Raw genomic sequence first — 24402 nt, forward strand, 5'->3', positions numbered from 1 at the left:
ACGCTGTGTTTCCCTTTCTAGGGGCTGGAGTCAGAGAAGATGTGTTTCTCATTTGGAAGGAGATGGAGGAGGCCTTCAGAACCCTGGCCCAGGTCCAGAGGCTGCTGGTCGATCTCCCCAAGTCCAGCACGGCCCCGACAGACTGCGGTGGGTGCCATTTATGTCACTAGTGTGATGGAGTCATAAATGGTAGCACTTGGGGCTGGGGGTTGTTTCCATGCTCCTAATGAGGAGAGTCTCTTGCTCAGCTTTGAGAAGCTGCTGGAGAGACAGCGTGTGCACTGTGTGTGTGTGTGCGCGCGTGTTTAAAAAGAGCTGCACAGCAGTTAAAGCCGTAACATCAGATGTTCCTGGAACTGATGCAAGGTGTGTTTTGTCACAGGCCTCAGGGTGGAACTGGGCTCGATCTGCAGTGTGGACAAGTCAGGGTTCACAGCCACAGAGCAGGGTGGTGTTCACTGGATGGAAAATGACTAGGGGGAAGCCTCAAGGGTAAGGAGGATCATGGCTCAACTGCCCTAACAGGATTCTTGCTGAAGGCAAGCCTTGGTGATCAGACATCCCCCAGGGATGGGCAGGAGGAGGCTGCGAGAGATCAAGGGTGGGGGATTCTGGTCAAACTCCAGCTGGGCAAACCTGCGGTGGCATCTGCCTGTCATCCCAGTGACTCAGGAGGCTGAGGCAGGAGGATTGCGAATTCAAAGCCAGCCTCAGCAACTTAGCAAGCAGTGAAGCCATCATCAAGTTCTCCTCCATCCTCAAGGTACCTCCAAGAGCACATGCCTCTTGGCAGAGTCTCCCCTAGACCAAGCTTCAGTTGGGCTCCTCTGCATCCTCTTTTCAATGAGGCCTCAACCTCTGGACTTCTGTGCTCATATTTGGATAGCTGGACTTTTTTTTTTTTTTTTTTTTTTTGGTACTGGGGAGTGAACCCAGGGGTGCTGAACCACTGAGCCACATCCCCAGCTCTTTTTTGTATTTTATTTAAAGACAGGGTCTCACTGAGTTGCTTAACACCTTACCATTAAGGAGGCTGGCTTTGAACTAGCGATCCTCCAGCCTGAGCCTCCTGAACCTCTGGGATTATAGGCATGTGCCACTGCACCAATTTGCAGTACAATTGCTTTGCCAGGACCACCCCTTTGGGGATTCCCAAGGAGGAACCTGGGCAGGCTTGTTTAGGGGAGCCAATGACCCACTTGTAGGGTCACTGCACCCAAGAACCCAGACAGTGAGTCCTCTGTCATTTGGACCTCGGAAAATGAAGCAGACTCATGTGAACATCTCTGCCAGGCAGAGAGGATGGCAATTCTGCTGCTAAGGTGCTTGTATGGGGAGCTTTATGGACTGAATTGTGCCCCGTCCCATTTATGTTGACACCCCAGATCCAACTTGACTATTTTGGAGATCAGGCCTTTGGGAGGCAGTGAAGGCTCAAGGTGATCACAAGGGTGAGGCCCTAATCTGATAGCATTGGCATCTTCATAAGAAGAGGGACAGCCACCAGAGAGCTGTCTCCCTGCACAGGCACACAGATTAAGGGATATGCTGGGACATGGCTGGAAAGTCAGCCAGGAGGAACGGATTCAACAGAAAGCAAGCTAACAGTGTTTTCATCATGAACTTTCAGCTCCCCAAATTGTGAGAAGACAAATTCTCATTGCCTAAGCCACCCAGCCTGCGACATTTTATTTACGGAAGCCCAAGCAGACTGTTGGAGGGAGTATTCAGTTTCAGTGTAGTCAGGCCTAAGGGTTAACAGAAGGGTTTAGCTGCTACTTCTCAGGGATACTGAAGAGCTCTGGAGCTCTGGAATTGGACAATGACCTATAACTGTCCTTTTGTTTCAATCTAAAATGTACCCCCCCAAAAAACCAAAGCCCAGAATTGCTCCAAGCAGATGTTTTCATGAACTTCTTTGAAGGTACTATTTTAATTTTCATAGGAAGATCTCATCAGGACAGGTCCTCTGTTGGACAGTCATCAAGCTTTTGTGACCTCAGTTTGACCCTGGTGGCTGCAGGTAGGGAGTCTGGCCCTCTTCTGTTCCCGCCCACAGCTCAGTGTCACTGAGGCAATGTCTCACTTAGTCCATGACCCTGCTCTGATCCTGGGTCAAGAGCTTTAGGAAAGACATAGAAAGAAAAAGGCTTAGAGCTCACACAGACTCGTCAATAGTGTTCGTTGTCACCAGCCTGAAAACTTGGCATAAGGTATGGGGCCGTGGGTAGACCACACTGGAGAGTCTTGCCTCACTGATGGGGAATGATTAGCCTTCAACTGAGCAGCATGCTGGACCCTCCTAAGAAAGCGTCCAAGCAAAGCGTAAAGAAGAAATTGTTTCGAGGTGACATAACTGCAGCTCACAACAGAGTTCAAGATTGATAGGAGTATAGGACCATCTGGGACCCAGCAAGGCAAAGTTCACAATTGGCATTCAAGCCAAGGTTACCAGGCATAAAAAATTTTTAAAAAGAAAAGTGTGGCCTTTAATAAGGAGAAAAATCAACCAATTGAAACTGAGAGGTGAGACAGGTGGCATCTGAACCAGACCCTCCAGTGATCTCTCCTAACAGACACACCACGCAGAGCAGATAGATGTTCATGCACCAAACAACTTACATAGGAATGAAAGAAATCAGGTATGAGCCCAGAGGGCCTGAGTTTGGTACAACAAAACAAGAAGATGTGTTGAAGAAGGCGGGGAGGAAAGAGTTGCTACTCTAGTCCCAACTCCAAATGGTCCAATGTAAAGAGGCACCTCCCACTTTGGGGAGGGAAGAGAAGTGACTCAGGCTTGAGACCGGAAACCCAGTGCCAGACCCACCATGGTAAAATCCAGTGCTGGGCAGAGCCCCATGCCCCTTACCCCCAAGCCGGGATCTGCGACTGACCACTGGAACTGGGAAGGGGGTTCAGCCAGGTGGCTGACTGTCTCCACCAGACCTCCTCCAAACTTGGGCAGCAGAGAAGGGAGCAGGACCCCACACAACTGGGGAGCAGAACATGCAAGCTAGCACAGGGTTTTGTCCCTGGGCCTCTTGCTGGGAGTGGGCTGATACCACTTCAAAATGTGAAATGGAACATCATCAAAAACTCAGAATGTGGGGAAAAATGGATGCCAGTGTAGCGTTTTCTTGTATATTGTGTTAGTTAACTTTGCACTGCTATAACCAGTACCTGAGGTACTCAAAAGGGGGAAGAAGTTTATTCTGACTCAGAGTTTTGGAGGTACCAGCTTATGGGGTTGGCCCTGCTGGTTTGGGGTCTGTGGTAAGGAAGCACATCATGTTAGGAGCTTCGACCGAGGAGGCTTCTCTGTTCATGGCAGCTGTGAAGCAGAGAGAGAAATCAGGGGACAGGGTCCCAGTCTCCCCGTCAAGGACCCCCACCCCTACAGGGTCAGAAGACTTCCAAATAGGCCAACCTTGTGAAGGTCCCACCACCTCCCAGCAGTGCCACGGGCTAGGAACCAAACCTTCACTACATGGGCCTTTGGCAGATGCTCGTCCACACCATACCATATATTTTCCTTTGTTCTTTTGTTTCTATTCCTATCTTTACAATCATCTAAGGTTGCTATCATTTCAAATAGATTGTTAGAATCAAAAGATCGCTTTGCATGCTTCATGATAAACACAAAAAAATCTATAGTAAAAAAATGAGAAATAATAAATAAGGAATCAAAACACACTACTTAACCACAAAGAAGAGGGAGGAAGAAAGAAAGTACAAAAAAAATTAGAAAACAAGTTATATAATAGCTATAGTAACACTTTCCCTGCAATGTGACCTTAAATGTAAATGAATGAAACTGTTCAATTTAAACATGTAGAGACTCTGAGTGGATTATAAATAAAGATCCAACTATATGTCACTTCCAAGAAACTCAACTTTGCTCCCAAGGATACACATAGACTGAAAGCAAAGGGGGATGGAATGAAATATTCCATGCAAATGGAATCCAAAAGAAAGAAGGAGTAGCCATACTCACATCAAATAAAATCAAAAGCAGTAAAAATATAAAGTCATCTAATAATAATGCTGAACGTATCAATTTTGTAAGAGGAAATAGCAGTTCTACATATATATGCACCCAATACCTAAGGTGAATATCGACAGATCTAAAGAAAGATGCTGACTCTAGTACAATAATAATTTAGGACTTTGATGCCCCACTTTCAGCAGTGGACACGACATCTGAGCTAATAATCAAAAAAGCAACAGCAGAGTTAACTTGAGCCCTAAACCAAGTGGAACGAACTGATGTCTACACAACATTCTGTCCAACAGCTGTGAAAGATGCATTTCTCATCAGCACATGGAATGTTCTCCAGGACAGACCATGTTCTAGGCTGCAGAACAAGTCTCAATAAATTTTAAAAAGTTGAAATCATATGAAGTGTGCTTTCTGACCACAACGCAGTAACACTAGAAATCAGTAACAAGAGAAACTTCGAAAACTCCACAAGTCCTTGGAAATTAAACAACTTATTTTTGAACAATCAGTGGATCAAGGAAAAAAATCAAGGAGGAAGTTTAAAAATTTCTTAAAATAAATGAAAAAGGAGACCCAACATACCCAATCCTATGTGATACATCAAAAGCAAATGTGAGGGCTGGAGATGTGGCTCAAGTGGTGGCGTGCTCGCCTGGCACTGGGTTCTCAGCACCACATAAAAATAAAATAAAGATATTGTGTCCACCTAAAACTAAAAAAATAAATATTAAATAAAAAGCAAACTGAGAGAGAAGTTTATATCAGTCAATGCCTACACAGAAAAAAAAGGAGACAAAAATAAACTCCTAATCCTGAATCTCCAGGAACTAGAAAAACAAGAACAAACCAAACTCAAAATTAGTAGAAGGAAAGAAATAATAAAGATTAGAGCAGAAATAAATGAAATGGACAAAAAAATACAAAAGAACAATGCAATGGTGCTGGTTCTCTGAAAATGGACAAGCTCTATAAATGAAGAAAAGGAGAGAGAAGACTCAAATAAAGCAGAGATGATAGGGAGACATTATCACTGATACCACAGAGGTACAAAAGATCATGAGAGATTATTATGAGCAAGAATATGCCAAAAAATTTGACAACCTAGAAGAAATGGACAAATTCCTAGACATGTAACCTTACCAAGATGGAGTCATGCAGAAATAGAAAACCTGAAAAGACCAAAGCAAGCAACAAGATTGAATCTATAATGAAAAGTCTGCCCTCAAAGAAAACCCCTGGACCAGACAGCTTCACTGCCAGATTCTACTACACATTGAAATAACTGACATCGATTCTCCTTAAGTTATTCAGAAAGAAGAAGAAGAGGAAGGAGCTTTCCCAAATACCATCTATGAGGCCAAAAGAAAAACTACAGGCCAATGCCCTTGATAGACATGGATGCAAAAATGTCCAACAAAATACAAGCAAACCAAATTGAACAGCACATTGAAAAGATTCCTCACCCTGATCAAGTGGATGCATCCCAGGGATGCAAGGATGTTTCAACATAAGCAAATCAATAAACAGGGTGCACCACACCAGCAGAATGAAGGACAGTCATCTGGTTATTTCAACAGATGTAGAAAAGGCATTTGATAAAAGTCAACCTCCTTCATGATAAAACTCTGAGCATATTAGGTATAAAAGGAAGATAACTCAACATAATAAAGGCCATTCATGGGGGCTGGGGCTATAGGTCAGTGACAAAATGCTTGCTTAGCATGAGTGAGACTCTGGGTTCCATCCCCAGCACCATAAATACAATAAAAAAAATTTAAAAGCCAGTAATCAACATTATACTGAATAGGGAAAAGTTGAAAACTTTCTAAAATCTGTGTCAAGATATGGTTGACCACTTTCACCACTTTTAGTCAAAATAGTTCTTGAAGTCTTAACTGGAGCAGTCAAGCAAGAGAAAGGAAAGAAATGGGTCAGGGAGAGAGAAAGGGCATCGGATTTGGAAAAGAAGTCAAATTGTCACTGTTTGAAGGTGACATCATCATATATATATATATATATATATATATATATATATATATATATATATAAAATTTAAAACCTCCACTAAAACAACATTAGAACTAATAAATGAATTCAGCAAAACTGCAGGATACAAAATTAACCTACAAAAATCAGTAGAGTTGCTACATGCCAATAGTGAACTATCTGAAATAGAAATCAAGAAGGCAATCCCACTTACAATAGTTCATTTTTTAAATAAATTTAAGGAAAGAGGTGAAAGACCATTGTATACATCCACAAGACTGGGATCCTTATTAGAATAAGATATATTGCATGTTTGCATAAATATGTCAAAATAGATTGTACTTTAATGTATAACTAAAAAGAAAAAAATTAAAAGAAATCTGTCTAGAAAAAAAAAAAGAGGTGAAAGATCTTAACAATGAAAGTTATAAAACATGGATGAAAGAATTTGAAGAAGATACAAAAAATGGAAAGATAGCTTATGTTCATGGATTGGAAGAATCAATATTGTTAAAATGTCCATCCTACCCAAAGCAATTTACAGATTCAATGTATTCCCTCTAATGCATCAATGACATTATTCACAGAACTAGAAAAAACCCAATTCTATAATTTATAAGGACTCAGAAAGAAAGAAAGCCTGCAAATAGCCAAAGCCATCTTAAGCAAAACAAACAAAGCAGGAGCCATTACATTTCAAAACATGCTACAAAGCTGCTGTAATCAAAACAGCATGACCACTGGCATAAAACAGACACATAGATAAATGGAAGAGAATAGAGAGCCCAGAAGCAAAACCATCACCAGCCAACTGGTTTTCCACCAAGATGCTCATAACACACCCTGGAGAAAGGATATTCTTTCAAATAAGGCTTTCTTTTAAGAAAATAAACCAATTTTATTATTGGTTTTAAGCAAATTAATTAAGATGCCCCTCATTTTCTCGTGTTCTGTATTCATGGAATTTCTTGGATCTCTGGGTTTGTGGTTTTGATCATGTTAGGAAACTTTTCAACACTTATTTCTTTAAGTGTTTTTCTGTTCCCCTCTCCTCCATCTCCTCTCCCCAGTAATCCCATCGACTGCATATTTGAGTTGTCCCATGGCTCCCCAAGGCTCTTTTATTTCTTTTTCAACTTTGGGTATAAAGTTTCAGTTAGTGCCTGGGAAATGAGATATCCAGCTTCAGAGGGGTGAAACCAACCATCCCTCTATTTATCACTTTAATATAAGACCTGAAACTGTGAAACTGCTAGAAGACAACCCAGGGGAGATGCTTCAGGACACTGGGATGGGCAAATGATATTTTGGACAATTCTCCAAAAGGACAGGAAACCAAAGCAAAAATGGACAAGTGGGATTAGAACAAATTAAAAAGTTTCTGCTCAGGAAAGAAAACTGCTGCAGTCCAGCTGGGCAAAATAACCGGGAGGTGACAAGCAACTTGAAGGTTGAGGCGGGAACTGCTTTATTGCGGAACAGCAGAGGTATATATACCTAACTGATTACACACAGCTTGACTCAATTAGCATCATCCAGATACAGCAATCAGCCAATAAGGTTTGAGAGGCCCTCCTGGCAAACTGCCAGGCGCCATCTTGACTTGATTTCGGCCCCCAACAGAAAACAATCAACAGAGGGCAGAGACAGCCTTCTGAATGGGACATGTTTGAAAACTGTATGTCTGACAAGGGCTTGATAGCCAGAATATCCAAGGAACTCTAAGATCTCAACAGCCAAAATAAAATAAAACAGCCCAGTTAAAAAAATGGGCAATAGATGTAATTCATATTTCTCAGAAGACGACACACAGATGGAAAACAGGTGTGTGAAAAAGTGCTCGACATCCCTGAGATCACCAGGGAAATGCCAGTCAACACCACACTGAGCTGCCATCTCACCTGAGCAAGAACCACTGTCACAAAAGGGGAAAGGTAAAAAGTGCCCCGGGAGTACGTGGAGTAAAGGAAACCCTGGGCACTGCTGGCGGGGACGTAAATCAGCACAGTCATTGTGGGAACCAGGGTGGAGGTTCCCCCCCAATTAAAAATAGGGTGAGGATATGATCCAACAATCCCACCACTGGGTAGGTAGCCACCAGAAATGAAAAGCCAGTCAAAGGCCCATCCGCACCTCCATATTTATTGCAGCACTATTCACAAGAGCTACGCAGTGGAAACAATCCAGGTGTCTATCAAGGGATGAATGCATGAAGAAAATGTGCTACGTAGACCCAACGGGATACTATGATACTATTCAGCCTTAAAAAGAAGGGGATCCTGTCCTTGTGGCCACATGGATGGCACTGGAGATGGCGATGTTAAGTGAAAGAAGCCAGGCACAGAAAGACAAGCATCACCTGTTCTCCCTCATGGGAAATCTAAAAAGCTGAGCTCATCAAGGTTGGACAGGGAGAAGGGGTGGGGAAGGATCATCGGTGGGTACAAAGTTTCAGTTAGTTGGCTGTGGGAAGTTCCGGTGTGCTGTTGCACCAGATCATAGATGGCAGCCCTGGGCCGTACATTGCAGGGAGCTGGAAGAAAGACTTTTGAGGGCTTTCATCATGGGGATGATGAGTGTAGGAGATGAATATTTTTGACTGAGGCAGGAGAATCGCTAGTTCAAAACCAGCCTCAGCAAAAGTGAGGCCCTTAGCAACTCAGTGAGACCCCGACTCTAAATAAAATACAAAATAGGGCTGGGATGTGGCTCAGTGGTTGTGTGCCTCTGAGTTAAAAAAAAAAAACAAACCACATTATTTTAAAAATGGAAAACTCATACATTAGAATTCACTGAAAGGGTTTTCAAAGTTATTATGTGTCCCAAAGTTAAGAAAAGACAAAGAAGATAGAAAAGTGATACATATTAAACTGTTAGAGATGAAAATTTAAAGAAGGAAATAGATGCAAAATTACAAATGGGATCAAGGGTAGATTAGACGTGGCAGGCAAAAGAGATTAGTGAACTTGAAGACAGTGATAGAAACTATCAAAAATATGATATATCAAGAACTATGTAATGTTTTGAACAACCAACAATAAAAAAAAATGACACACGTGGGGGAAAAAGAATGTAAAAAATACAAACAAAGAAATAAAAGAGCCTTGGGGAGTCGTGGGACAACTCATGAGCCCCAAATATACAGTCAATGGGATTACTGGGGAGAGGAGACAGAGGAGAGGGGAACAGAAAAATACTTAAAGAAATAAGTGTTGAAAAGTTTCCAAACGTGATCAAAACTACAAACCCAGAGATCCAAGAAATTCCATGAATACAGAACACAAGAAAATGAGGGGCATCTTAATTAATTTGCTTAAGACCAATAATAAAATTGGTTTATTTTCTTAAAAGAAAGCCTGAAAGGTGACCAGAGGTGTGTAGTGGCGGGGGGGGGGGGGTGTTATATACAAAGAGCAAAGAAAGGGTGACAGCAGATTTTTTCATTCAAACAAAGGGATGGTGGGAGCGGCACCCTCTCTTTCAAAGAAGAGAACCTCAACAGTCCACTCATAATTCTGTATTCATTGAAAAATACCTTTCCAAAATAAAGGCAGAATAATGACATTTTCAGACATACAAAGTCTGAAAGAATTCGTCATTAGCATGTATTATACATGGAGTGATAAATTTCCTGATTTTAGACCAGGATAATTTGAAAATGTACACTATACTTTTTTTTTTTTTCTTTTTTTTTGGTACTGGGGATTGAATGCAGGGCCTGCTACCATTGAGCCACACCCCCAGCCCTTTTTAATTTTGAGACAGAGTCTCCCTAAATTGCCAAGGCTGGGCTCCAACCCGTGATTCTCCTGCATCAGCCTCCTGAGTCATTGGGGATACAGGTGTGCACCACCGCACCCAGCTGAAGATATACCCTGTTAACCCAAACAACCACTAAGACCACAAATACAACAAATGGGATAAATGGAATTTAAAGTATTCAATGCAAAAGCTGTCAAAAAAAAAAAAAAAAAGAAAAGAAAAGAAAAGAAAGAAAAAGAGCAAACAGGGCCAATAGAAAACAGATAACAAGATGATAAACATAAACCAACCATACATATGTTAAACCTTAGCAGTTTGTACATTTTACATGTGTATGGGTCATTTTATGTTGATGCCACCTTAATGCAGCTTACTGATAAAGGAAGAGAGGAGGATAGGCTTACTCCTGAGGTGCTGAGCTGCTCAGAGACATTGGTGTAAGTTTGCATCTGTGTGTGTGGTCCAGGCACGATTCTCAAACAGGAAGGTGGCTTTTGTCACAACATATTAAAGCATTAATCCACAGCCAGGGAAATTGTTCCCTTCTGGGGCCGATGCTGCAGCTCAAGATATTTCATGGGCTCCTCATTGGGAATAACCTTCACAGCCATTTTGTGACCCACCAGAGCTAATTAGCTGAATCATAGTGTGTAGTCACGCTTTAATCAGGAACAGAGACAGCCCAGAGACTTCCACCCGAAACTTGAGATTTGACTCAGACTACTTAGTATCAAAATATCAGAGTGAATGTAAAAAGACCAGGAAGTGGTTAGAGGCTTATTCAAGCTCTGTGGGCAGTCCCAATAGCAGCTTCATACAAACTTTGAGCACATTTTTTTTTTTTTTTTTAGCAGATGGATGAAGCTCATTTTCATTGACATTGTATTAAATAGCCACTGAGATTTTTTTTTTTTTTTTTTTGGACGGGGGGTAGCCCTGGATGGCAGGGCTTTACAGATTTAGAGTTAGGGAGATTTAGAGTTAGGGACTTAGAGTTAGACACAGATTTAGAGTTAGGGAAATATTCAACCTCACTTTACCCATCCTGCCGTGTGATGCTGGGAAAGACACTTACTGTTGCAGAAAGCTGGGTCCTTCACCCTGACACCAATCCATTAACGAGGACACAGTTTTGAGCTAAAGGAAAAAGAAGGTTTATTGCTTTGCTAACAAAGGAGAAACAAGGGGACTCCTGTCCCAAACGCTATGATTCTGCCCATCCTCAGGAACAGGGGGCTTTTATAGAAGTGATTCAGAGAATGAGATTAGGGAGGAGAGATCAGAAGGAGAAGATCAGGGGGAGAAGTTTAGGGAAAAGAAGATTGAGAAAAAGAAAAAAAAATGTGTAAGTTTCAAAGCCACAAGGGATATAGTCAAAGCATCAGGTGAACCCCTGTTACATTATTACTGTGCCTCAGTTTCCTTATTTGCAGACTGTGGATGAATATTAGTGCCTACCCCATGGGACTGTTGTGAAAATACCTGCAAAACACTTAAAAATGTGCTGACAAAGGATCAGTGGCTGAGTGCTCCTGAGTTCAATCCCTGGTACCAAAAAAAAAAAAAAAAAGTTAGAATGTAATGATAATTTAAGAAAAGGTTTATCCGTGTGATGTTTTGTTTATTGAGTGCTTACTATATGTAGCTCTGTGCTTGATGATGAACACAGTGGTGAGTTAAACAGACATGGAATAGGCCCTCATAGAGCAGGACCTTGAGGACCATTGCTTGCTCAGTGAGCTGAAAATTAGATGAACACCAGAAGTATAATTACCAATTTTGATTGAGGAGAAGTGGGGGCTCCGGAGCTATTCTCTGGGGCCAAGGGAAGCTTCCCTGGGGAAAAGGACTTTGGAGGTGATACCTGGGGGTTGAGGAAGTAAGTAAATGAGGTGAAGGATGGGAGTGAGGGCTAGTATATCCCTGGCAGAGGGAGGGCATAGGCCATGGCCAAGGCTGGAAGACACGCGGCACTGTAGAGGAGCTGGAGAAGATCGATGTGGCTGGAGCTCAGAGCTTGTGATGGGTCTGGACAGGAAGGCAGGGACCAGATCATTCAAGATGTAGAGTCCCTGGAGCTAATACCAATCGTCAGCCCCTAGAGGATTCTAAGCAGGGAAATAAGATCAGATTCGTATTCTAAAAAACCATTTGGGCTATTGGGTGGAAGACACATTGGAGAGAAGAAGGCAAATAAGGATTGGGGAAGAGAGTAAGATGTAATTTAGATGAGACATGATGACATCCTAGGATGGGGGGTAGAATGTGAAGAAGATGATCCGTGGACAGGTGTGAGGGTCGTTGAATTGGCAAGACTCCAGAGTGAAGGAGATGGAGGAGTCAAAAGTAAGTTCCTTGGTGCCATCCACCAAGCAGAGAAAGAGCTGGAGGAGGACCAGGCTAAGGGGAATAGGATGAAGTTGGTTTGGACCTACTGAGACCGGAGCATCCTTCAGAGACCCAGCGGAGAAGTAAGGGAGGCAAGGAACCATGCCAGCCTGCAATTCAGATGCCCGAGCAACGCAACAACGGGCTGAAGTGAACATGCGTGGTATAAAGGTGAACAGGGCACATCAAGTGATGATCTCATGTTTCTGATCTTTGACCCCAAGATTTTTTTTTTCATTCTGATATGCATAGAAAAGAATGTACCATTTGAGTTTTCAATTCCATACCAGTAGTGGATGCCCAACCAGGTCATTAGAAAAAGACTCTCCCATCAACACAATGACTTGAAAGCAAAATGTGAGAGCAGAACAGACTGCTTGACAGAGCACTTGTACATGGCTGCCTTCCCAAGACGTCTCCTCCCTTTGCTGAAACAGGACTGCAGAGGAGATCTGGGCAGAATGAGTTCTGGACACAGCTAGTTTCTTATACAACCAGAAGCATCTTACACACGGGTCACAGTGCTCACACTTCAATACAATAATAGTGTCTCCCAGAATTCACATTTTCCTCCAGCATGGCTTTATACCTGGAAACTGCCTTCATAGTCCAGTGAATATTGACAAGGCTGATTAATAAAGCAAGAAGTGAGAGTGTGAGACAGGATCAAGATGATATTGACTCAAACATGCATGGGTAATGAAGTCTGTATCTCCCCGACTGAAAATACACACAGAAAAATATCTTCATTAGAGTCGCTTGTCATGCTTCCACAACTCAGAATTAAGACTCAATTTTTTTTTCCCCAACATAGGAGAGCTGGCCACTTAGAATTTTATTGATTTTACGTATTTAGTTTAGCAAAGATATTGGGATGCAATGATTCCAGGCATGATGTAATGCCAAAGTTAAAATCATGTTAAAAAGTGATTATAGAAAAGGATAACAAATCCAATAAGTAGTTATATTCAGTATTTTTGAGTCTTTTAATTATGAAAACACTATAAATGTGTAGGTGGAAATAGCAGTTAAAGATCTCTGGGAATTCTCTCCTCCATAAAAGCAATGAGGACATTGTTAATTTGGAAATTCATCTGGAAACTAACTGAAAGTATGCAGTAATCTGAGGAGTGTTTCGCCAAGAAAAGTGACTGAATCTCAGTAATGACATTAAGCTTATGGCATTTTAATTTTCCCTATTTATACTCCCCCTTTCTAGCACTTCACTAAATGCGAAGATAAACATCTGTGATCCTAGTGAGAATCAGTAGCCCAGCAGCCATAGAGGGGAGCAACATGGGGCTGGAGTTCCTTCTGGGTCTTATTCTTAGGGAATTCTCATTATTTGACCTGTATGCTCATTATTCGGAAGATGCCATTTGCAAACCATCTTTATTTGACCTGACTGAGAGCTTGCCCAGTGGGAAAAGCCTGGGGGAAATTTGTGGCTGCCTGAGGCCGTGGACAACAGTTAAAATAAACAATAGGCTAGACTAAAAGCATAAGGAAGAAGCTGGGGCTGAGTTCTATCAGAAGAACTCTGACATGGAATCTAGAAGACCATGCACAGAAATTGACAAGCTGTTCCTAAATTCATATAGAAATGCAAGAGACACATAATAGCCAAAAATAATCTTGGGGAAAAAAAAAAAACCAAACCAAAGTTGGAGGACAAAGTACTACAAAGATATAATAATGAAGACGGTGAATTACTGGCATAAATATAGGTGTAGATTAATGAAATAAGATTGAGATTACAGAAGTAAATCCACACATTTATTGTCAGTTGATTTTTGACAAGGGTGCCAAGATGTTTCAATGGGGAAAGAATAATCTGTCAATAAATGGTGCTGGGACAGTTGGATATTTATACCCCAAAAATGTACTTGGACTCCAACTCCTACCATATACAAAAATTTAACTCAAGGTAGATCAAAGACCTCAGTAGAAAAACTAAAAAAAACTTGTAGAAGAAAACCTAGGTGCAGTTTATGGTGTTAGGTTAGGTAATGATTCCTTGTTGTGACAAATTGGGGAAACTATGGAGCACTCTTTACAACAGCAAGCAAAGAAACAAATAAGCAAATTGGAGCCAAAAATATTTACAAAGTTTTAGACTTCAGTGGACACTGTCAAGAAAGAGAAAGGATAACACTCATAATGGAAATATTTGTAAATTGTATGTGTAATACGACCCTAGATCCAAGACAGATCGAGAACTCTTACCACTCAACAATAAAAAGACCAACAACCAATCCTCTCTGCTGACCTGTGAATTTCAGGACACTCAGTTTAAATTTCCCAAATGCCATTTTTTTTTTCACTTCTTAATCTCAATGTGTCCACATTGTACCAGACATCTGGAATTTGTCTGCTTATCTTGTCATGTCCTGGCTATTTTTAAAGGAGTAGTTGCTCAAGGTACAAATACTTTCAATTTATTTCAAATGTCCATTAAACTGTGGCTTTTAAAATTCTTCTGCACTCCATTAGTGGTTTCTTCTCAGTCTTCACGGGGGTTGGATGCCACCTGACTATTGCTCTTCATTGCTCAGCAGCCGTCGGCAGGTGCTGTAGACTTTGAGTCTTTGGATGGGCCTTAGCTCCTCTCCCACGTCCTTTCCATTTCTGGTACTTTATGTTCTCTATTTTGACATTTGCTTTTTTTTTGCCTCTATGTTTTTTATTTCCTTTTCCTCCCGCTCCCACCCCAAGGATCACAGGAATCATGGACACTTAGTGTTGGAACCATTTTTCCACTGGTTTATCAACAAATGGGGGAAACTATGGAGCCGTCTTTACAACAGATTTTCCTTGGATTTTATGAGGAGGAAGGAAAAATGGTTTTACAATATTCCAGGGGAGAAAGAGCTAGAATTTATCACCGTCCTTCCTCATTCTCGTGACTGTCACAGCTACATGCTCTGGCAGGTTTCCCAAGGTTCTAGGACAGTCTGCTCAGCAGACTCGAGAACTGCCCATTTGGAGGTGGTTACATGGTGGTTTCAGCCCCATCGCTGCTTCCTGTTTGGCCTTGGTCCTCACGCATACAGACCCAGGGGTGCCCCCAAAATTTTACCAGAGTCTCCTCAGTGAATTAATTGGTTTTGTAGAATATGGCTGTGTTACTGCTGTGGAAAGTCCTCCAAAGCTCGTGTATTGGAAGCATGATCCCTGATACAGTCAGGTTCAGAAGTGGGACTTTTAGGCAATGAGTAGGGCTCTGATCTCATCAGTGGCTTAATCTGTTTGCTGGATTAATCCATTGACGGTTGAAAGGGCTGCTGGGAGGGGAGGTAGAGTTGGAGGAAGTACGTAGCTGAGCGCAAGGCCTCAGACTATACTTGGTCCCTGGATATCTCTCCTTCTCTGTGTCCCTCTCCTTCTTGGCTGCCATGAGCTGAGCAGCTCTCCTCTACCATGCCCTTCTGCCATGATTCTGTGCTCAATGGTGTTGGCTGGCCATGGACTGAATCCTCTGAAACCGTGAGCCATTAATGAACAACTTTCCTCCTCTAAGTTGTTCTTGTTGGGTATTTTGGTCACAGTGATGCAAAACTGAGTGACACAGTTCTCTTCCTCTACCTCCTCTGTCCTCCTTTTCTGAGATGCTCTGAAGTCCAGCACGTATGCCCAGCACATGGTTTTTAGCAAGTGCAGAGTCACAGAAAATATCAGGCAATAAGTATGGCTCAGGGACTGGCTGCTTTCTCGTGCCCTGCTGTAACCACCTGTTTCTGGGCTTCTGACCGGGCTGGGCTTCCTCTCACCTTCAGAGGACCCTTGTCCCTGCAGCTGCTGTCTGTCGAGCTGGCTCACAGCAGAAACCATACCCATCTTACCAGCAGGTGGGACCCAGCTTCCGATACCTGAGAGCAACTGTCTTTCTCCTCACCTCCCAGCAGCCCTCAATCCTGTTTTCCTTCTCTCCTCCTTCGCTTCCTTCCACCTTCTTAGCTTTCTTACAGCATCATCTTCCTGTGCCTTCCTGTCACGGTGGCCAAAGGTTTGGTCAGTGTCTCGTGGCACCTGTGATTGGTAGGGGTGTTGGACACTGTGTCCTCTGATGTGGTCTATAAAATACAAAAGCATTTGGGAATCCTGCTTGGGTGGAGCCTCCTTGCCCATTCCCAGAGGGGGGGGGGGAGGTTTAGAAAAGACCTGTGACCAAGAAACCCTTAAAAGTTGATTTTCAAGTTCCTCAAACTTTCTGCGTAAAGCACCTTGTTTCTGAGTGGCAGCCGCCGGCATGTGTGGGAAATGGTGTTGGTGGATCCTGGTGTTGCCCCCAGCAGTGACTGAGGCTGCTCCCCAGTCTGGAGCTCTAGTCTATTTATCTGGTGATAGTGTCCTTGAAAGGCCCTGGACCTTGTGTGTCAGGAATGAGGGGCCAGACAAGAAGCTCTCTACGGGGGAGGATGGGGGAGGGCAGTCATGGGGTAGTAAGCCCTCCAGACCTGTAGGCCCCCAGGGAACTGTGCCTTGCTATAGGTGAATGAAGGATGGACCGGGGAGAGGGAGAGGGAGAGGGAGAGTAAAGGGGAGAGTGAGGGGGAGAGAGAGGGGAGGGAGGGGGAGAGGGAGGGGAGGGAGGGAGAGAGGGAGGAGGAGGGAGGGAGAGGGAGAGGGGAGGGGAGAGGTAGGGGGAGAGGGGCTGGGGGAAGTAGGATGGAGGGACCAGCGAGTGCTGTGGTGTGACATGCTCTGCCATCTGCTCCCCTTGCCCATCACTGCAAGGAAATCCCAAGCAATCTGTCGACTGGGAGAGGAGAGCCCTCATTGCCTCTGCTGTGCGCACGGGGCTCCGTGGGGGAGAATCCATGTAACACTTTTAATTAAGAAAACTGCAGGGGAATGGAAAGGCCCCCTTAGTAAGTGACGCTAATGACCAGCTGACACCCTGCCCCTCCCTTCCTGGGGAAAGTGAGGCTAATTAGCCCTGAAAAGAGGAGATTTCTCTCACTTCTTTCCTCCTGACCTCGGCTGGGAGCATCTGGGTTCTTTCTTGTGATTGATTAGTGGCCCATTCTCTCCTCGTTGGGGGTCCTCACCTGAACCCCTCCTTGGGGTGGTTAATTGGGACCCCAGGAAATCAAGGAGTTCAACATGAGTCTTTGGCTCCTTCAAAACCCTTGCAAGGACTGGTTTGGATGTGTTTTTAGGAAGTTCTTTTCACGGTAAACTTGAATTCAGGCTTGAAGGGCTCTCTCATCTTTTAAAAAGAAGACAACCCCAAACAGAGGAGGCATGTGTTGCCATAGAAACAACTGAATGAGAATTTTATTTCCTACCACATCTATGGATCAGGAGAGAGGGGAGGAGGAAAGGAATCTGTCTCTGCTACCAGAGAAGAAAGAGTGAAACCCGGGTCTTACAAATCAGGACTGGGTCAGGGGCTGGGGGATCCTCCAGAGAGTTGGTGCCTGAGGAGTGGGGGTGTTGTGCCCCTTTTATAGAATTCAGGTTTCCTTTCTTCTCCTGTCCCTTCCTCCCACCCTGCCTACTGGGTGACCAAAAGGCCGGAAGAGCGCCAACCAGGAGGTGCTGGCTTGCGTTGTAAAATATGGTCCTTCCCTCCCCTGGAGGTTGTTAGCAACCAGGAGGCCATGGGAGTGCTATCTACCCCATTCCCTTTTCTTTGAGGCCACCTGCCCTTGCCCCTGTCTCAAGAGGAGACCAGAGACTGGCAATGTAATTAACAATTATTGAGAGACGGCAGCCATGGAGAGGCTCCTTTCTCTCTTGGGCTGCGTCCTGGGGCTGAGGAGAGGTTTGGAGGGAATCCCCGGAAGGCCAGACTGCGCTCCCTGAGAAGGAAGGGAGAGATGGCCCTGGGGTGGAAGGACACCAGGAGTGTTCAGGGTGCTGCTCAATGGGGCTTTTGATGCTAGTTTGGTATAAAGTTCAAAAGCCCAAATAAGCTTCTTTGACAAGTTCCAACTCCAACAGACTTCAGAGTGAAATCTTTCAAAGGCATTCTATTAAAATGTGAGGACCTGTCTTGGATGCAGTGTTCATGGGCAGCTCCGATTATTGAGGGATAATTGCCTTTAAAGTGTTTTATTTCTTTGAATCTCCTGCTAATGATGTAGCCCCCTATGTACAGCAAAGAGTACGTGTGGGTAGTATTTTATTTCCCTAACAGCGCAACTATTTAATTGCAGTCAGTGCTTTGTATCCTCAAGTTCTTCATCTGCAAATTCAACCAACAACGGGCCAAAAATATTTGGAAAAAAAATTGTGTCTGTGCTGAACATGTGCAGATAGCTCCCTTGTCATTATTCCCTGAACAAGACAGCCTGACAACCATTCACCCAGCCCTGATATTGTATTAGTTATGATAAGCCACGTAGGGATGACTTAAAGGACAAGGGAGGATGTGCCCAGGTTCTGTGCAAATGTGCACCATTTTGTATGACAGACTTGTGCATCTACAGACTTTAGTATACTGGTCCCAATCCCCTGCATATGCCGAGGGAACAACTGTACAGATAGCTTCTGGAATACACAAAGGGACTGTGCCTGGAGTTGGAAATATTTGGGTAATTGACAAATTCTGGGTTTTTGATGATTTGTGAGCTTAAGGAAAGTTGTCCTATCTATAGCTCCAGGCATCAGGGCTGTCTTATGAGGCTTCTGAGATACCAGAGCTGAGGACCATGTTCTTAGTAGGGACAAATTCCCCCCAAGGCCGTGGACTTCATGGGAAGCAGCCTGCCAGCCGTAGCATGTTGATACACTTCACCTCTCTGTAGGCTGTGTATCCCTACTTCTCTTTTCCCCCTCATTAAATTACTGCAACATATTCAGAAATGCCTAGCAGATACGAACTTCCATCTGCAGGTGAAGACATCTGCCAAAGTTCAAAAGGTCAAGTGGGGTGTCCCATTTAAATTTGAGCAAGTAGCCCAAGCTAGTAGGTGAGAAGGCCAGGACTTGAACCCATAGACTCTGACCCCAAGTGTACGCTCTCCTGACATAAGGCCCTTGTCTATCATGCAGCTCCACCCAGGCACCAGGCCAGTCGACTTCAGTAGAGGAGGAAATGAGATGAGAGGTCTTAGGTTCCTTCTGTCCAGTCTTGGGTACTAACCCTCTGCCAGTCCTGCTTTGGACAGCTGCTTTCCCGAAATGAAGCATGGCTAACAAAGGCACGTCCCAGCCTGGTGCTCAGGAAGCTGGGGGCGTGACATGAAGGGTCTGTGTGGAATGAATGGCTCATGAACTGTGATTCCAAAAACAGAGTCAGGTGTGGAGAGTGAGTCGAATCCAGAAGACACCTGGGACTCCAAGAAGTGGCTACAAAAATATGGTCTGAAGGCCCAGAAGCTGTCATTTTACCATGTCCTTGCTGACTGCTCCTTCCGCCATGCTGATGGAGTCATTGAGATAAAAGCCAAACCGGAGAACGAGTCCCTGCAGACCAGTGCGGTAGGTGAAGTGAACTTGGGGCAGGGGGGCTGTGGAATTCCCATGGTACCCTAGCAGATCAGAAGCCCAGGGCAGGACCACATTGAAAGGCAGCCAGGAGGGAAATCAGCTTATGTTTCCATGAAGAAAGAGGTTCCTTCTGCTTTCTGCCCTATTCTTCTCTAAGTGGTACCCTGAGGCAGAGATCTTGTCTGGGAATGGTTTCTGGTAGTCTTAGTCTGTTTTGTGTTGATGTAACAGAATACCTGACGCTGGGTACTTTATAAAGAAAAGGGGTTTATTTAGGTCACAGTTTTGGAGGCTACAAGCCCAATATCAGGCAGCCTCTTCTTCTTGGCTTCTGGGGAGGGTCCTCTGGCTGCATCCCAACATGGCAGAGAAGTGGAAAGGGAAATGGACATATGTAGAAGGGGGCCAGGTTCTTCACTTTACAACAGGCGGCCGTCGAGAACGCTAACTCACTCTGCAAGACCCGCATTAATCCCCTTCAGAGGCAGTGCCCCCATGACCTTCCAATAGAGCCCCTCCTTAAAGGTTCCACTACCTCTCAACACTGCCACACTAGGGACCAAGCTTCCAGCACACAGACCCTTGGGGGACACGCTCAAACCATTTCCAAACCAGAACACTAGACACATGAATTATGGATGAGCCATTGGCTGGGCCTGCAGAAATTCAGGCATTAGAGTCTGAATTATTCAACATTATGTCAAAAGAGAGGACTTGCAGTCTCCCACATTGAATGGAAAAAAGCAACCGCTGGTGGGTACTCCAAAGCAGGCATTTCGGTGGTTCTTGACTTTTCACCCTCTCAAAGGTGCATTATTCCTGTGACTACCAGCCAGCACATAATGGATTCCCAGTAAATATAAAATCCCTTTCTCCAAAGGGTTGTGGCCCCAGATGCGTGTGTATTGAGAACGTTGAAAGCTGTAGTTCCATGGTGCTGAGTGGTTCTCATGGAAACAGAGCTTCTCACGGTGCCTGACTCTGGCTCCCAGTGGAAGGATCATCTCGTTCACAGTGGTTTCCACGCTCTAGCATCACACACGGGAGCCAGTAGGTCTGAGTGGAGCCCCAGGATTTGCATCAACAATGTCTTCATTTGTTTTGTGTTACCAAATACCTGAGGCTGAGAAATTTATAAAGAAAAGAGGTTTATTTATCTTACAGTTCTTCAGATCAAAGAGCATGGTGCTGGCACCTGCTTGGTTTCTAGTGAGGTCCTCACGCTGTGTCAGTTCATGGCAGAAAAGAAGGAAAGTGGGTGCAGGTGGAATAGCACCCATTTGAGAGACTGAGGGGTAGCTGCCTCTTTATGGCAATTCACTCCAGGGGTAAATAACCCAGTTCTCAGAGAGTTAATCCCACAAGAAAAACCCAATCTCTCTTAACAACCTCATTGCCTCTTAGAGGCCCTCACCTCCCTACACCACCACCTTGGGGACCAAGTCTCAACGTGGTGGGGATGAGCCATATTCAAACCTTGCAAATGACAGTCCCCAGAGGACCCTGAAGCCACTGGTCCAGGGACTGCACTTTGAGAAATAGCCACATGTAGAAAAGGAACCAAAAGACTTGAGATCAAAAGTTTAGAAGTACAGAAAGACTTAAGAAGTGTCCCAAAATGAAAGAAAATCAGGATAAATTGAGCCTTCCAGATTCTTAAAACCTGAGAAAAGCCATTTTAGGAGGTGGTGAAGTCCCAGGTCCACACCAAGAGGCGAGAGTCAAATGCCAACCAGAGCAGACCTGCTGGTCACTCAGCTCCATGGAGCCAAGTGGGGAGGGAATCAAAGCCTCCTCAAACACAGTGTGGAAGCTCTGCTTGACATCAGGGTCATCACGGAGACCTACGTAGATCCAGGCAGGGGAGACTCTGGTCTCTGACGTGTGTTGTGTGGCTGACCACTGGGCCCTGGGAAGGGCTGTTTCCCTCCAGCCGCTTCAGCCTCACCAAGTTGTGTCCTTGTCCTCTTGCTGCCGCGTGCTTACAACAAACTGCAGGAGAAAAATATAAAGTTTAAATTAGAAAAATGCAGAATGCAATTGAATTAGAAAAATGCAGAATGCAAGACCTGTTTCCTGGCGTATCCTAGGATGCAGAGTCATTGCTGCCTTGCAGGGAAGATCTCATTTGTGCCCCAACCCCCTCCACTGCCCCAGCACAGTCAGTAATGATCAGGAAATTATACATAACTAAATTTCCATTTTAGAAATACATTAGACCCTGGATATTTAAAAAACTATTAATCCCTGTTGATTTGGCTGTGGTCAACCATGAACGGTGACCACGCCTAGTTAGGCCTAGAGCTAGCTCTAGGACCCATTTCTTCCTTACTGTTTCTTGACAATTTAAATGACATTTTAGGGGGTCAGCTTGAAGAATTTGCCTTATAAAAGGGGTCTTTTGCCTCAATTTTTTTTGTGCTAATAATAACATGGCAAAGCTTGAGAATGATATCGTATAGCTCCTCTTTTCCACAAACACCGACTTTGGAAAATATCCACACATAATGATGTTGATATTGGGGGGGAAAAGGACAGTTCTACTTCTAGTATTTAGACTATGAGTCCCCAAAATGAATTCAACCCTAAAATTGGGATGTGGATAAAGCAGATAGAAGTTGTGTCTGCCCCGTGGGCTCTGCCTCTGTTTCTTTTGTTCTCTCCTTTGTCCCTCTCTAAGGGACAAGGACAATTGTCTCACTCCCTCATCTTTTTTTTTTAAATCATTATTTTTAACTTATAGAGAGGAAATCTTTATTCCATCCATGGTTCTGGAGGTGCCAGGACAAGATTGGGCAGCCAGGCTGATGTGGGCCTCTGTGGAGGGGACTGGCTGGCAATGGCTGGGACTCCCTCACCTCTTCGCTGGTCTCTCTCTGCGCTCGTTCATTCGTTCCCCTGTTTCTGCTTCACAGCAATAACGCCCTGTCTCTAGAGCTTTCCATCAGCAGATCTGCATTTGGTGAACTGCTTCTGTCCCCATTGTTATTATTTCCCCATGCATAAACTCCCATCCTGGGCGAGCTTCTGTTTTGTTTTGTTTTTTAGTTGAACTCATATTTGCTTCTGGTTTTGCTTCATTTGTTTCATTCCTTGGCTTCTCTTTAGAATTCAGTTCCTCAAAGGACTTGTAGACACGCCCTCTCTCCTCCCCTTCCATTCTCCTCCAGCACCCTCCTGGACCCACTGCCACCCAGAGGGGGCTCCCCTTTCACTCAGAGTCAGCCAGCATCCTCTCCGGCCTCTCCTGAAGTCGGCTCCCTGGCCCTCTTCCTTGTACATTTCCACCTTCATCTCACACTTTCTTCCCTTGCCCACTCTCTCTGGCGACGCTGGTCTTCCCAAGATCCCACAAACACGCCAGGCAAACTCAGCTCTCCAACTCCCCCCGGGCCTGCCTGTGGCCGCCTGGCTCCTTCAGGTCTTTGCTCCTATTTCACCTTCTCCATGAAGTTTTTTCCCTCAGTTTTAACCTGTCCTGCCCTCTGCCCTCTGGCCTGGCAATCTCTCTTGTCCTTCCCTGCCATATTTTTCTCCAAAGCCCTGGGCATCTTCTGACCTACCACATTCTGCTTGGCTCATGATCTGGCTCTTCCCCTGCTAGTGTGAGCTCCATGCGGGCAGGTTCGGGGGTCTTTGTTGTGGATTGTATTCCTGGTGCCTGGCATGGAGTAGGGACAGACCGTGTCACTGATGAGAGCAGTCCTTGTGGGAGCCTCTGTCCTTGAGCCAGGTCTGTATGTCCCATCTGGGGCACTAGACGTGGGAGGGGGGTTCTTGGCTCCCTGGCTCCATTGGTGGCTGGGAGCAGACATGGAAAGAGGTTTTGGGGGGACTCTCAAGCCCCACCTCCTTCAGCATGGTCTCCCTGGCCCTCCAGCGCACTGTGAGCTTTCTTCTTTGTCGAGATTTTCTTAGTCCCCTCTGTCTCAACCCAGTACCAGGTCCTGGGTTATCTAATAATCTGTACTGTTCTCTCTCTCTCTCTCTCTCTCTCTCTCTCTCTTGTCTCCCTCTTGCTGGAATCATTGGCTCCTCTGGGCACAGATGGGACCATGCATGTCTTTCTGACCACTGTGCATGACACCTAGCACCCTGTGGAGCAGGCACAAGGGCGTGTGTATGTGAATTACTGATTGAATGATTTGATGGTGGGGATGAGTACAAAGGGCCATTTCAATCAGGCAGAGGTGGAGGTCTCATCCTGGGGGACCTTTCTTCTCTGAATGGTTTCTGAGTGGTTTCTGTCCTTGCCCCTACCTTAGGAGAGCAAGAAGAAGACAGTCCATGCAAAATACTGCAACAAGTTCATCCACGCTGCCTGGAAGGATGGGAGCTTGGTCCACGTCAACATCACCAAGGAGAAGTTCAGGTGGTACAGCGACAGAGTCCACACAGTGCTGGCCCGGATCCGGAGGAGGTTGGTGTGTTCCCAGGAGGTTCACAAGTTCAAAGCCAGCCTCAGCAACTTAGTGAGACCCTGTGTCTAAATAAAATATATAAAAGGGCTGTAGACGTGGCTCAGTGGTTAAGAGCCTCTGGCTTCAATCCCTGGTACCAAAAAAAAAAAAAAAAAAAAGATGAAGTAGCCATTAACACTGTTAAGTCGAGGTGTCTTGTCCCCTGGTTCATGATGGCCTTGCTGAAAGCAAGGGGACGTCTGTGGATTCCGGTTCCATCCTGCCTTGGTGCCGGTGCAGGTTCTTATGAAGAGCAGAGGTGTGGCTCACAGTGGTCATACTTCACGTCCCTGCAGGAGGCTATGCCCTGGGTTTGGGGGGCCATAGGTATATTGCAGACCACATTTCCCTTGCCTTTGACTCTTG

The 24402-nt window shown here is 44.7% G+C and overlaps 1 protein-coding gene across 1 annotated transcript in view; it reads left to right on the forward strand.

The window, feature by feature from the left end:
* Positions 1-24402, forward strand: part of VWA3B (von Willebrand factor A domain containing 3B) — a 225563-nt gene that overhangs the window by 83310 nt on the left and 117851 nt on the right. The window contains exons 12-14 of the mRNA XM_081265190.1: positions 22-147; positions 19380-19567; positions 23842-23996. Coding sequence (XP_081121316.1) covers positions 22-147; positions 19380-19567; positions 23842-23996 — 469 coding nt within the window. The remainder of the gene's footprint in view (positions 1-21; positions 148-19379; positions 19568-23841; positions 23997-24402) is intronic.

Source organism: Spermophilus citellus, assembly GCF_964194105.1.
Source record: "Spermophilus citellus genome assembly, chromosome: 13".
Classification (NCBI taxonomy): Eukaryota; Metazoa; Chordata; class Mammalia; order Rodentia; family Sciuridae; genus Spermophilus; species Spermophilus citellus.